Source organism: Lampetra planeri, chromosome 11 (genome assembly GCF_965212315.1).
Source record: "Lampetra planeri chromosome 11, kcLamPlan1.2.h2, whole genome shotgun sequence".
Lineage (NCBI taxonomy): Eukaryota > Metazoa > Chordata > Hyperoartia > Petromyzontiformes > Petromyzontidae > Lampetra > Lampetra planeri.
This window is the reverse complement of record NC_136117.1, coordinates 2,440,266-2,455,453: the sequence shown is the minus strand read 5'-3', so window position 1 is coordinate 2,455,453 and position 15,188 is coordinate 2,440,266. Positions and strand designations below refer to the sequence as shown.

The 15,188-nt window shown below is 43.5% G+C and overlaps 1 protein-coding gene across 11 annotated transcripts in view; it reads left to right on the top strand.

Moving 5' to 3' along the window:
• The window catches only part of LOC144721200 (E3 ubiquitin-protein ligase MIB2-like), a 65,368-nt gene extending 58,189 nt beyond the window's left edge, over positions 1–7,179 (top strand). For 8 of the 11 annotated variants that reach the window (XM_078598618.1, XM_078598623.1, XM_078598619.1 and 5 more), the window contains 2 exons: positions 2,142–2,293; positions 5,365–7,179. In XM_078598618.1, coding sequence (XP_078454744.1) covers positions 2,142–2,293; positions 5,365–5,636 — 424 coding nt within the window. In that variant the 3' untranslated portion in view covers positions 5,637–7,179. Of the gene's footprint in view, positions 1–1,870; positions 1,968–2,141; positions 2,294–5,364 lie in introns of those variants that run through there. The other 3 variants (XM_078598624.1, XM_078598627.1, XR_013585861.1) reach the window with 2 other exon arrangements.
• Positions 7,180–15,188: the final 8,009 nt, after the last annotated feature.

The following is a 15,188-nucleotide window of genomic DNA, read 5'->3' as shown; positions in this document are numbered from 1 at the left end:
AGATACAGTATTGTCTTGTGTTTTAAGACAATAGACTTCAATATGACTATTTCCATCACTCTATAAACTATAATTTATTTGGCTCAAACCAGACTTCTATTGTTTTTATTTATTGCTTTTGGAACCCACATGCTCTCGTGATGGTTATGTGATATTGCACATTATTTCGCATGCACATGAAACGTACCGGATTCCTATGTCTTGGTAAAGGAATGGCTGTAAAATGTTAATTCCACCAGTAGATGGCGAAACTCACACATTGGCAGTGGACTGTGTAATGGTGGCACGTAGATTCAGTGCCAACGTGGGTAGCCGTGTAAGATGACGCCTTCAAAGCATCACAGACTGCTCGCTGTGGAAGTTCGCCACTGCTGCATGGGGGCGTGTGGTCGGGAAGATTTAATGATGAATCAACTCATTGAGTATCGTCGTTCGTGCCTTCCATGTCACACGCATGATTGATTCAGTCTGTTTCATTACACTCCATAGGTGCTGAATTCAATGCAGTATTTTTTTGTATTAATTGCATGGTTATAAAATAAATTGTGGTGACTTGTATTTGTGGATAATGTTTATAGGCATCTTCATTACGAAGCTCGCACTCATAACAAACTTGGCTGCAAAAAGCCGGTTTGGAAGGAAAGCAACTGCTATTGGGTTAATAGTAGTGTAGTGACATATGACGTCACTATTATGTCGGGACTGTACGATCGTAGGGACATATGACGTCACTACCGTGTCGGATCGGTATTGGGGCTGTAGCCGGGTGTCACGGGGGTCGTGTCAGGCCGTGGCACTCCTGTGAACCCAACAGGACACGTGACCGGATAAAGGGGGGGCCGTGGGCCCCAGGGGGAAGCTTGGCGGTCACGTGGTTGGGGGCCCGGACCTTCCCGAAGGATCGAGAAGGGGGGCGTGGCCTGGGGCGGAGCCAGCCACGCTGGAGCGGTTATAAGCAGGGTGTGAACGGGGAGCTGGACTGTTCTACTCCGGGATGAAGATGCAATGAGAAGTCCTCAAGTCTCCGATCGTCGTTCGTGACCAGGCAGCCGTCACTTGCCCTCGGTCACGCTGTGTAGTGTTCCCCGAGTGTTAGTGAGATTTGGAAAGTGTATAGTGTTCACGTTGGTGTTATCTATATATATGTAAAAGGGAAATTTGTGAATGTGTGTCTGTTTAAAATGTCAAGCATACTTCCCGACATGCAACAAACTTGAAATTTGGCATGTGGGTAGCTTCCAGACTGTACACAATGCAAAAGTATAAAAAAATACTTTAGTATTTGGGGGGGGGGGGGAGCGCAATAATGGATATATTTTGCACGGCAAGTGAGCGGTGACGTCACATCTGATGTCACCCGCATGCGGCAGCGTTACGCAGTGTGCCTGCTGACATCACGCATCCCCTCCCCACCCTCCGCGTAGGCCGTGTATTAATCCAAGACAAGAATCCAAGTCCCGGGGGCGAAGCCGGGTAGTAAAGCTAGTGTGTTAATAAATAGTGTTGCCTCCAAGTCGAGTGTGCGCCTCAATCTAACCCATTACAGTAGTATAAATACGAGGCTTTTAAGAGGTGTGTAATCGTTCACCCTTCCATAAATGTCACGAATTACCACGATTATTGGTCAAGATTTGATTCAAGAATACATCTTTTTTTTTCTTCTCATATCTAACACCTATATTGATTCTAAAATGTTCTGTCACTTTGTATAATACTTCCACTCCGTTTGCCTCGATATAAAATGTACATCATTACCATAATTAACAAATCATAATTTCCCACAAGTCTGTATGACCACTGCAGCCTCATACATCCATACCTCCTCCCTCCCCATCTCTAACTCAGCCCGTGACCCTTGCACTCTGTACAGATTCACCCCCAGTGTCGCCCTGGCTCTTGCGAAAGTAATCTCATCCATGAAAGCCACCAACTGCTTCCTTCACAAAAGGAGACATTGGAATGGGGAGGTGCTCATCTACATTGAAGCCCTTAAACTGGTTGTATAAATTCCATAGTCATAGAACTGTGGTCAGTTTCTCAACAGAGAAAACACTGTTTTACTACCCACAACCCAAAAAGTATAATTACCATTGATCAAAATCTGCCATGTCTGACATGTGCCCCATTCTGGCCTCTGGTAGACGGAGACAGTTCATGGAGCGACGCTCCAGTGGGGAAGCGGTGAGGGAGATGCTGCTCTTCCACGGCACCAGCAAGGACATGGTGGAGCCCATCTGCCTCCAGAACTTTGACTGGCGCATGGGTGGCACCCACGGCAACAAGTATGGCAAAGGTAACGTGGACTCCGCATGTCCTCACACACACACACACTCCAGATTGCACTGCATTTCAGATGCAGTTTAGTCCTCAGATATAACCCAGAAATACTGTACACTATTGTAGTTGTTTAATCTGGAAGATCTGCACAAGCATGGATGTGTATTTACTTACAAACGATTACTTATCTAGTAATATAACAATGTATTTTGACTACTCAATACCTCTGTGTGCAATAGCCACGAGTGACAAAAGTTGACATCAATTTTTATATAAAACAATTCTGATCCACACCACGAGTATCATACAAATAACATGGTGAATGTATTTTAAGATCTTTCGTCCATATGATTGTAGATAACTTAATAAAATAACTATTTCGTTTCCCCAAGCCATTTTCCTTAGATAACAGTAAGAGTCAAGCATACCATTTTGTAATTACCTTCTTAAATCACATGGTCCTAATGGCCAGGGGAAAAAAATTGCACAAAAACCGGAATAATTACAAATGCTGCATGGGAATACCAGGAATTTTTCCAAAAGACTAGTGAACCTGAGACTGCAAAAAATTGTTAACCATTTCCCCATTCAATTGGGAAATGCATGCCAACCAGCCACTCAGTTGTTGATGTTTAATGCACTGAAAGCCCAATACAGTGAGCTCACACACAACGCTAAACAACAGATGTCACACGCTGTAACTGCCCAAGTTATTGGCCAGATAAAACATGAAGTGTCCTTTGCACACATCAGCACCCTTCTAAAATTAAATCTGGCTCGTATTACATAGGGGGGGGTGGGTGACATATGATATCGTCATTGGGTCGCGTTCGGTAGTTAACAAGACAAGAGGGACTAATGAATGTGAGCCGCACATCACAGGCAACATCACATGTGACCAGTAAACATTGACCCTGAAGGGCAAGTCCTTACCCCACAGTTTTTAAACTGAGATTCAGGTATGGCCATCAGTGGTAGGAACAACAAGGGCCAACTGGAGCGTGCATACTCTCTCCAGCTGCCGAAGACACATAGATGAATCATTTGGTGACAGGGAAAAAGGGGTGACCACGTAAACGTTGTTTTTCATATTTCTTGTGCAACCAACAACAGATGTGGACATATCACGCTTTTGGAGGGATGCCAGCATAAGCTTAAATGAGAGTGCTTATTATATAAGAGTCTACACTCGCGCGATGGAGCAAACTCTTGACTGCGATTTTCATAAAAACCTGTGAAAAGCAAGAGCAACATTGGATATATTACTGGGGTGTAGCCCGTTCTATGTACATGATAATATAATCAATAAGCTAACAATATCGGTCACATACCTATCTGATAATAGTTGTTTCCATTTTTTCTGGCAACAAAACAGGTGTTAAGATTTTAAAACACCAAACTGAAACCTTTTACAAGGAATCATGTCTGCATTAACCACAATGCTTGTGGTCAGAATGCAAACAATAAAGATACTCTGATAATATGCATTCTGCTTGAAACTGATTGGTCCACACCAGAGACAGCTTTCTTTTGAGCCTCATCTCAAACCGTGTGCATATATTATCAGTCAGTTTTTTGTTTGCATTCTGACCACAAGCATTGTGGTTAATGCAGACATGATTCCTTGTTAAAGGTTTCAGTTTAGTGTTAACAATTTAACACCTGTTTTCATTGCCAGAAAAAAAGGGGAAAAACCTATGATCATATTTTGGTACTGGCAAAGGAGATCCCATGACACATACCTATCTCTCAACATCAAAAGAAAATATTTTTACACATCCCATTGGACACAAGGCCTTCTGGAAATGTATAATTTCAGCAGTATCGATTCATCACAAGCAAACTCGAGACCGGTTACAATCCTTCTCTTGCTCCCCTTTTTTATTAACGAAAACTAATTTAGATTTTATCAGATAAGGCCCACTGAGCTATATAGCTCTTTTTCAGAAGTGATCTGGCCACACATGATAGCCCAATGAAGTCGCTTATTACGTGGAAATTTATAGCAGCCAAATACTCTAGACGAATGTTTCTAAATGTGGAGGGAAAACCCGGAGGACCCGCAGAACGATCCACGCGCCCATAGGGAGAACATGCAAACTCCAAATGTACAGTAGGCGTCAGGCTTGGGATTGAACATCTTGTCACACTAACCCCTATCCCCTGGCAATCCTCAAATCCATACCCCTACTAAAGGGCACACTGCATTAGACACCCAATATAGAGTGATTCCCCTTGAGGAAAACTTGGAACACGTACCACTGACTTGTGCTGTGGCTAGTAATGAATGTAAATCACTGGGGGTGGAATTAAATAATCACTCCACCACAATGCCTCACACATATACACTCAATATACACACAACTCAATACACTTAATGATCAAAGATAATGGATTGACAAAGGACTGTGAATGATACTAATAATTATTTGAATTCTTAAAGTTCAAAGGAAAATATCAAATACAGTGATAAAGGCTGCAGGCCCGGATAACAATTATGTCTCGATCGCCAAGTGCGGACAGTGCAAGACTGCTGACCATTTTGGTAATAATTCACAGCTGTTTGTCATTTCACCGCCAACGAACGCCTCCCCACAACTCCGTCCGTCTTGCAGTGGTGTTTTTGATCATGCTTCACCATGCAGGTCGACGAAGGTGGGAGGGGGGGGCAAGAGCTGGGAGTCAAACATCACTCCGCCGTTCGCCGTGGCCAGGGTTTGTCATAACCGTGCTTTGGAAGCCGTTCTCATTTTGCAACGTAGGTATTTACGTTTGACACTGAAATACTTCATCAGGCTGTCGCCTTATGAAGCTGGTTGTAATCGCCAGCGAAACCTCACGCTACTCGAATTGTAAATGTTGCTGGGTTTAATCTCCAACAGACACCAGTGTGGTAAAGTAGTGACTAATTTGGCGCATTTTGTTTCCGTGACAAACCTTACTAAATTGGCTGCATTGGGGTGGTGACGGCTTTTAACGACACATTTATATTTACGCGATCTCACCCAAAAATAACCTCTTATGGGTAGGTATTTCATGACTAAGTTGTGTCCACCTGTGCAACGCGGTGCTCATACTGTGCTTTAGGCTGCTACTTTGGCCGAGACGCTCGCCTCGCTCACCGCTACGCCAGCGCGGGCAAGGCCGGGGGCACTACGTGCCACATGTTCGTGGTGAGCGTTCTGGTGGGGCGCTTCACTCGCGGATACTCATCCTACCTTCGCCCACCTTCACGGGACGACACCAAGACCAATTTATACGACAGCTGCGTCAACGACGTGAACGACCCCACCATCTTTGTGATTTTTGAAGGCAGCCAGGCCTACCCGGAGTACATCATCCAATACCGTGCAGACTGAGTGGCAACGGGGCCAACGATGCTGCCACCTCAGCCCATAGGAGCTTTGTCCATCAAGTTTCCCTCTGGTGATTCTAGACTCCAAATGGCTTTGGAGGTTTTAAGCAGAACATTTTGTTGTTAAACATTAACTATTGCTCATTGACTTCATACTTTCTCCAACTGTCCCAGAGACACACATTTATGATTTACAGTAGCTGCATGTTCAGTAGTTTCCTCTTGCCGATGATGACACACACTTAGAATTCACGATTTGAAGGTGCAGGGTTAATTTTTAACTCTTTTTATACCTCCTAGTTTTACCACCACCTGCACACCCAGGCGAAGCCAAGTCCGTCTTCCCGCCAACTCTCTCCAGCACCTTTCCCACCCCATCCCCCACCATAGGTTATGCACACACAAAAAAACAACTCAACACGCTCGTCAATAACACTGCCTTAAAACAAATATATTCTACATCATGGGACCTCCTTTGCCAGTACCAAAATATGATAATAGGTTTTTCCACTTTTTTTGTTCTGGCAACAAAACAGGCCTTTTGGCATCCTATGGTCTAACACCGTTTGAGACGAGGCTCAAAAGAAAGCTGTCTCTGGTGTGGACCAATCAGTTTCAAGGACAATGCATATATTATCAGAATATGTTTTTGTTTGCATTCTGACCACAAGCATTGTGGTTAATGCAGAGATGATTCCTTGTAAAATGTTTCAGTTTGGTGTTTTAACATCTTAACACCTGTTTTGTTGCCAAAAAAGGGGAAAAATCAAGTATATTCTGGGCAACGTTTCGGGCAATCTCCCTTCTTCATAGCACAAACCGTTATGCAGGTGGGTTTGATGCAGAGAAAATGCTGGGACATCGAAGATTGGATGCCAATCAGGCAGGTATAAATGTGAGAGACAAGATCAACTGATAGCAACTGACATTATGCCATAAGTAGTGGCTCCGGTTCTGTGTCTGCACGTACATTGCCTTGATATGATGCAGGACGTAAGTACCCCAAGGATACCACACATCATTGATGATCATTTCTCATTTCAAGCAGGACTTTGTGACTGTGTTCATGCAACCGCAGAAGTGGTTCACCGATCTTACAAATCCTCTCGAGAAATGTACACCTGCTACAGCGACGAGTGGATCATTCAAACACAAGCACCGTATCTAAGATTGCCTCAACAAACTTGTTAATGCATAGAACATGTCAAGATAAAGTGATGAATACTAAATATATATTCTTAGTCAAAGGGGATTTAATATTGATGGTCTTGTGTCCAACTATATGTTTGCTAAGTGCCTTCAAAAACCCAATATCTGTTAATATTGCAGGTAATTTCGGATTATAATTCAGCTTTCATCGTCGCATGTGAATGAAACATTTATAACATTTATACACGTCCTATCATTTGTTACATTACTCAACGTAAACACAAAATAAATCATCCACAAGTTTAAAGTAATTGCATGTTGTGATTGCCTTATGTGAATATTTGAGGGAAATACTATGAGGATCATTCAAATGCTGAATAAATGATGAGCACAGCTGGTATTATGTGATGTAACATTTCGTGAGTGATGGTATGATGTCAGACGATGTGATTTAATTTAATTGTTGCGGTCAAATGGTACTTCACCACACTCGTCAATGCTGGCTGGTGAAAGTGGGGAGCATAGGTGTGGGAAAATAAGTACAGAACAACATTGGGCTTTTCTGTCATGCCCTCTGGTGCCCACCACATAGCCCTGCAGCCTTTAGCCATATCAGCCACAATAAGCCCGCTCTCATTAGATATTGGAAGCCGTCGGGTAGAACCTGGTCCGTAAGTTTCAAACTCCATCAAAAGATAGGAACTGCTGATGTTTTTTTTCTTTCATATGCACATATGGGTGTGTGCTTTTTACACATATGTTGCATCTTGACTAAAAGTTATGATTTTCCTGCCTGCCCTATTATTGTGTTGATGGGGTTTTCCCCGTCATTTATAGATTAGATTTTTTGAACCGGGACCACAAAACAGCATCTTGTTATGTTATGGCCCAGTGGAGGCGCAGTTGAGGGGGTACGGAGTACAGTGACGGAGAGCTAAGGAAGAGAGAAGGAAGGCTGGGCTAGGCTGGATTAAAAAGGAAATGCGGGGCATGTGGCGGGCATAGAGAGAGAGAGGAGCGCAGGACGGGGAGAGATAGAACGGCGTGCAGTAGAGACTCGGGGGACAACTGCACAGCGATACAGAAACACGGAGACAAAGACACCGAAAGAGAGTCAAGGAGACAGACAAGGAGACAGACAACCGAGAGAAAGAAGGAGACAGAGACATGGATAAAAGGAGGCAGAGACACCGAGAGAGAGAGAGACAAGGAGATGGAGAAAGACACAGGGATATAGACACAAGAGACCAGGAGAGAAATAGGTCTACAGTAGATATATAGACAGACAAGGAGACAGACATTAATTAGAGACAAGGCGATAGAAACGAGACAACGACACATAGAGACAAAGAGACAGGTATAGACAGAGTGAGTGTAATATAGAAATAAAGAAATTGAGAGTTGGGGTGGTGAGAATAGAGATAGGCTCAGCGGAGAGCTAGCGAAACAGAAATGGTGGGAAACAAGGCACGTGGTTGAGGAAGAGTTTTGGTGGGAAACAGCATCGTATCCATTTGTGTGAAAACAAAGTGGAGATGTTTTGGTATTGGTGAATCGTATTTAGTGTTCATCGATTCTAAGGGAATTGGTGATTATTGGTATTGGTGAATCAGCGGTAATAATGATCTTGTCGCAGAATTCAGCTTTTTTATGATGTATAATTGAATCGTGGGGTTCGGATTTATTGTGATTCAGCTGTGCAATATGTATTATTGGATGGTTGCAGAATTTGGGGTTTGTTGTTGTTGGACTTTATATACTATCAGTGTCACAGAACTCGGTGATCGTACTGCAGGACTATATTTGATCTTTCTGTGGCCATTGACTGGATCTCATTCAAGCGTGTTGGGATTAAAGGGCTTTAAAATAAAAAGATACAAAGGGAAGGATTAACTGTCTCAAAATGAAGTAGCGGTGGATATATTGACAAATTTTCAGGTAATTTTTGGGAGATGGCATACCTAAAGTATATAGAATGCAGGCAAAGCCCATTACCAGTTACTAATACACTATCGGAATTAAAACTAAACTCACATTACACGCGCACATAACTCAAGATTTATTTGAGAGTTTTGGTATTGAGAATATCACTTCTTGATAGATGCTGTAGTCATTCAACCTTATTCTAAAGCATGTGTGGAATTACATATTTTTTTAAATGTTAAAGTCCAGTGCGTGATCAGGGTGGCATGAGGTTGCGTGAAAGTTGCCACCAACGTCAATTAAAGGTCAGTTTTTGTCTTTGGAGCAATCGAAGAATTGGGACGAGGAGATTCCTACCACAGCAAGAAGACATCTATGGTGTAAAATCTGCACAGATCTCCCCATCCATAGAACGCTGCAAGGAATTGCAATCTTTCTTCACCAGAAACATCAATCTCATCAGCAATTCAATAACTCCAGTGGCACTTCCTGCCCCGTTTTGACACAGAATCCCATCCTGTCCTCGACCACTTCCTGCCCATTATGCTGCCCGACCTCCAGCGGATATCATGGGGTGCGCTGGACGACTTGTGACCTGGACCCCTGTCCCTCCTGTCTCCTTTGGGAGTCCTTTGGTCCAATGGCCCGGTGGCAGTAAATCTGAATAACTCCTCTCTCCTACAGGGCAGGGTCCTCCTCTCATTGAAAAAAGCATTGATAAGATCATCGCTCAAGTAACCAGGTTTGGATGTTGGCCAGCTGGCTAATTGCTGCCTGATCTCAAACCTCCCTTTTGTAGGGAAGCTGTCTCGATTCAACTGGAATCCTGTCTAGATTGTTTGACTCAATCCAGTCCGGGTTCAGGGCTCTGCATGGGACAGAGATGGCTCTAGTTTGCATAATGAATGATCTCCTTCAGGATATGGATGATAGATGTATATCTGTCTTTTTCACACTAGATCTATCTGCTGCCCTTGATACCATTGATCATTGAGTGTTGTTGTGACACATGAGGTCCCTCACTGATACTCAGATCTACATCTCTTTTATGTCAGATCCAGACGCAGAATACTTATCTGAAGTCGCTGTTTGGATAGAGCAAAACTGCCAGAAGTTAAACCTGGACAAGACAGGGTACATGTTTGTCAACTCGGAGCAGCGTTTAATAGCATGGCAGGGCCAGATCTATCCTTCACTGATGAACGGAGCTCGCCCTCTCCCTGTGTCTGAAGTACGCAACCTCGGTGTGCTGTTCGATTAGAGCTTGACTATGCACTCTCCAGTCACAGCTACAGTCAGAGGAGATTTCTACCACCAAATTCTCCAAGGATTGTACCCACTCCTCTCTGCCCCAGACCTGGAAACATCAGTTCATGCCTTTGTCTCAACACGCGTGGACTATGGGAATGCCCTCTACGCACAGCTACCACTTGGCTCCATGTAGTGCAGAATGCAGCTGCCCAGATGATCCGGCGGGTTAGACGTTTTGAACACATCACGCCCACCTTCCGCAGCTTGCATCGGCTATTGGTCTGCTTCCGCATCCAATTCAATGTTGCTCTCCTAACGTACAAGACACTGCATGGCTTGACCCCTATCTACTTGCAAAACCGCATCTCCCTTCAATCATCAGGCACGTACAACAAACTCCGTTCCACGGGATTGGCAAGACTTGCCCAGCCCAGGATTGTTCACCCGACGCTGGACATCCAAACGCATAAAGTGTCTCTCAATTCCTTGGTCTGTGCAAGACTCACCTGCTCAGACTTGCCTTCCCATAACATCTAAAATAAAGTAAAAATGGTTTCTTTACTCCATAGTTATTTTATAGGTTTTTATTTCTTTACTACGTACCTTTGTTATGCTATTCGTTGTGTGCGGTTGTACTTTAATTTGCGCACGGTTGCAGTTTACGTTGCTCAGTCGGTGTTAGCCGTTGAGATCGTGACGGTTTTTTTTCTTTTGTGCTCTATGCCCATTTTACCGTTCCCGTTCCTTTGTAATGTGCACTGATTCCGACTTTATTGAGGGCGATATTGGTACGTAAAATAAAAAATGATTTGAGACACAAGAGGCTGCATGTTTGTACTTTCTGGAACAGTTCTGTAAAGAAATTAGTTTAACACGTAGGCTTCCGCGCCCAATATCCATAATGAAGGTTTTTTGGGTTAGATCGCGTAAATATAAATGTGTCGTTAAACCCACCACCACCTGACACAAGTGGTGGTGGGTTTAACGACATATTTTTGCGATCTAACCCAAACAAATTCTGTATTATAAAGATTTTAGTCAGTTGGAAAAAAAGTATTAATTCCGCTGCACTTTGTGGACTAGCTGGATTCTACACGTGTGTACGTGTGTGTGGGCATGCTTAACAGAACATTAATGTAAATAAGCTTGTATGTGTCAGGAGGGTTATATCATTTGGTCAGTTCTGACTTTGGGCAAGATTGTTGAAAACATACAATTTTCTTGGTCAAAGGCATTTGAAAATGTAATTTGGATACACAAGCGTCCCTTTAAACTTGAGGCGTCTTCTTGCATAACTAGCAGGGTTGCGTTATATCAGGGATGAGGAACGTCCGGCCCGCGGGCCATATAAGGCCCGCGAAATCATTTGGTCTGGCCCTGCCCAGGCAACCGCAGGCGGGACTCGAAATTCAATAAATCTCGGAGCAAACCTGGACAAGCAGTTGCGAGTAGCAACATCACCAATACCAGCTAACATCACACGCCTCACCAAAGAGATAAAGTTCCAGCCATCACATTCGGGGTGAGTTAATTAAATGTTCGACCAAATATAACAGGCAAATTTTTAAGTTGATAATTTTGTATGGCCCGCGAATGACGTTAAAAATATCCAAATGGCCCTTGTCAGAAAAAAGGTTCCCCACCCCTGCGTTATATGATATCTGCTCCGGGTCGTGGTTTGGTGTTTAAATATGACAAGAGGGACGAACTGGTGCCATCCACGCATAACTGACAACACCCAATACAAGCAGTGGGTCGTGGACATGTCGCAGTGAGTCATCGCTGAACAGTTTGTGGCACGAGGCTGGTGCGTGGGTTTATCTGGCCTGCACCTCCCACACAAGAATGTGCCTATCGCTCCTGAGGCTGCGTTGTCAAATGGCTGGATCACAGGAAATAGGTGACTCGTCCAGGAAAACTTCAGCAGTGATGGCATTAGACACTCCATGAAGTAATATAATTTTATCAGCACAAATAACCAATTGCTAATTCCAGCTGTGAGAGCAAACGCTATGGCAACATCACCATTACAAGTGTAAAGACTGACGACAAAGTAGTAAGAGCCACTTTTTATTTGGACACAGCCATAATAAAGAACCCAAGGCTTCGTGCTTGTCTTTCAGCTCGTAACTTCTTCCGAACTTCCCCACTCCAAACGCTCTCCCCTTTTATATTCCTTAGCCCACTTTCTCGAACCTTCTTGTCCTTGTCTTTTTTCCCTTTAGCCAATCCATGTCCTTCCCCTCTAACGGATACTCTCTGTGTTCCGATTGATCTCGTTCAAACCTTATTCCTCCAATCCCTTTAAAAGTCTGCGTCCCGACCAATCATCGTGGAGGCCTCTTTATACCAATCGGAGACCTTGGTTTATTTCTGTAATATCCATTAGGCTGCATATTTGTTTAGGGTAAAATTTCGGTCATTGCACGAACTGTGACTCTTCAACTCACCGCCATCTCTGGTGAGTACTCTGTACCGTACAGTCAAATGAAAAGGAAGCATCTTCTGGAAGAAGAGGAGGAATCTTTTGGAATCGGACAGCCTCCATCTCGAGCGGATGCCATCTTCTTGCCAAGCAAAGCACCTCATGCTGCACAGCCTCGTCGTGTATAGGGTGATCCAGATGTCTTGTGACCCCCCCCCCCCCCAATTAATTGACCCCTAACACATTTTTTTCTTTTGCATATTCATTTCGGTTTTAAGTAAACCTTACTTACAAAACTATAAAGCTTTCGAGAATGAAATGGGGGTCAAAAGACATCTGGACCACCCTGTACAATGCGCACCACCCAGCTGAACATTTTGTATGAAAAAATAAGAATAGATTTTACCCTTTCTGGCAATAAAACAGGAGGAGGTGTTAAGATGTTCAAACACCAAATATAAACCTTCTGCAAGGAATCATATCTGCATTAATCACACGTATTTGTGGTGAAAATGCAAACAAACATGCTCTGATAATATGAAAACATGCGCTGATTAATGCAGACATTCCTTTAAAAATGCTTAAATTTGGTGTTTGAACATCTTAACACCTGTTTCATTGCCAAAAAGGACAACACATATTCTCAGATATTTTTTTTCATACTTTGATACGGGCAAAAAAAGTCCCATTTTGAACATTTTGTGTCATGCACAGACCATCGTGAGGCAGGTTAGTTTTAGTTTTACACCACCGATGCTGTGACGTCACAATCGTACCTGGTTTTCGATCCTAAACAGCAATCAACTTCCACTCTGCTCGCTGGCAACGCGACTACAACCCGGACCTCACCATCGTTCTCAAGAAGATCAAAGTGGGAGCACACTTCATGCATCCTGCAACATACTTGAGAGCGTCCTCAAAAGTAATTCCGGATCCACAAACACGAAGGAGACATCACGGCGACACACTCCGCTGCTCCTGGCGCGGTTGTCTGGCTTGAGCACCTGAATGTGAAATTGTAGTTGTTGCTCTGCATGTACATCAGCCATACAGAAGAAGAAGAGGCACATCATGTGCAACCGTGTTGAACAGTCTGTTTTCCTATAACGTGACAGTTGTGTTGCTGAAGAACACCACGCTATGGAAAAATCGGTTATAATATAGAGTAAAGCACAGTCCGCGATAACACGTGAGATACATAAGCAGGCTGAACAAAGGCTGAGACGCGTGGGTAGCATCTAGAAGACTCCAGAAGCATCCCACATTGTGCAATAATTAATACGCCGAGGCAGCCGTACAAACCCTTATTCCTACTCGTGCGATGCAGTTCTGTTCCCTCGATCGCGTTATAGCCAATTCTCATCCGCATTATAAAAAAACGTGTTCCCTAAAACATGAATCGCGTTATATCCAATTTTAGTTATGAAAACAACACGCAGAATTATATGAGAACAGACTGTATGATGCTCTGCCTCGTTAAGTACAGTTTTGTGCCACCGCTTTGACCCTGGGCGATACCTTGTGGAGGGCTTCACCTCGTCATTACATGGTGATGCTTATAGATATCTGCAGTGTCACCTCGTTCGACTCTGGTGGGCACTAAACAATGGTGAAAATCATGTGTTCAGTGTCGTGTGATGCCTAGCTTTAGCTATGCCCAGAACTGTGTTCATAACCTCCAAGCTCTCGCCTTCCTTTCACCTTGTATCGCTTTGGCCCTGTTTGGTGAAGGCCCTGTGTATTAACAACTTCTGCTACACTGTCCTGGATCTTGTGATTCCATCTTGTGAGCCAGTGGTAGCTTCAGTCTCTGATTTTCTAACCCGAAAGTGCGGTAAATCAGAACCCTTGGTCACCCCTGTATTCATCTTGAGACCGGATCCCTATGACTACGATGTTCTCCTTACTGTTGCCATCACGTCACGGAATTGTTAAGTTTCGTAGTTGATGTGGCCTACTGTTCCCACGTCCCTGAATCTGAAAACCTATCTCTGAGCCTATGACTTAGCACACAAGAGTAGCAAAGAGTGACTTGAACTTGAGCATTGAGAGTTGTCTGCCCTCCATGATTTCCTGGTATTGTATTTTGGATGCTTTATACCCTTTAATGCTTTAGGCTAGTTTGGCACATTTACTCTGACACTTTAGCCTGTGATTTTAGACTTTGATAGGTTCCTTCAAGCTGTAGTTTAACCCGAACTGTATTTTGTAATTGTATTTGTAATTTATTTAAGGAACGCCACGGCGGTGTGATGCTATCTTCCTCGCCTGGAATACAGGTCGCGGATTCGATGCCGACCCTGATGCCTGTATATTTAGAGTTTGCATGTTTCCCTGTGGTCGCATGGATTTTTTTCTCTGGGTCCTCCGGTTTTCCCCTCCACATTTAGAAACATGCATGTAGGTTATTTTGCTGCTATAAATTTCCACATGATAAGCCACTTCGTTGGGTTATCATATGTGGCCAGATTGCTTCTGAAAATAAGATAATACAGTATCTCAGTGCGCGTTTTATTTGATTTGTTTAACTTTCCTATACTTTACGCTCCTCTCGTATTTTTGTAATGTAACGTTCTGACCCTGTGCTCCTACTGGACATTGTGAAAAATGCTTCATAGCTCATCGGATTCCTCCAGTATAAATACATATTCTAATTCATATTTAGATCTAGCCTTTGAATAAGGTTTACCTGGTACCTTGGGTTCCACATTTGTACTACATTGTTAAAGCCTAGTACATTACTATGTTGATCGTGTATAACCTTATCGCAAGTATTCTTGACTTCTGTTAACTTTGATATGGCCAATT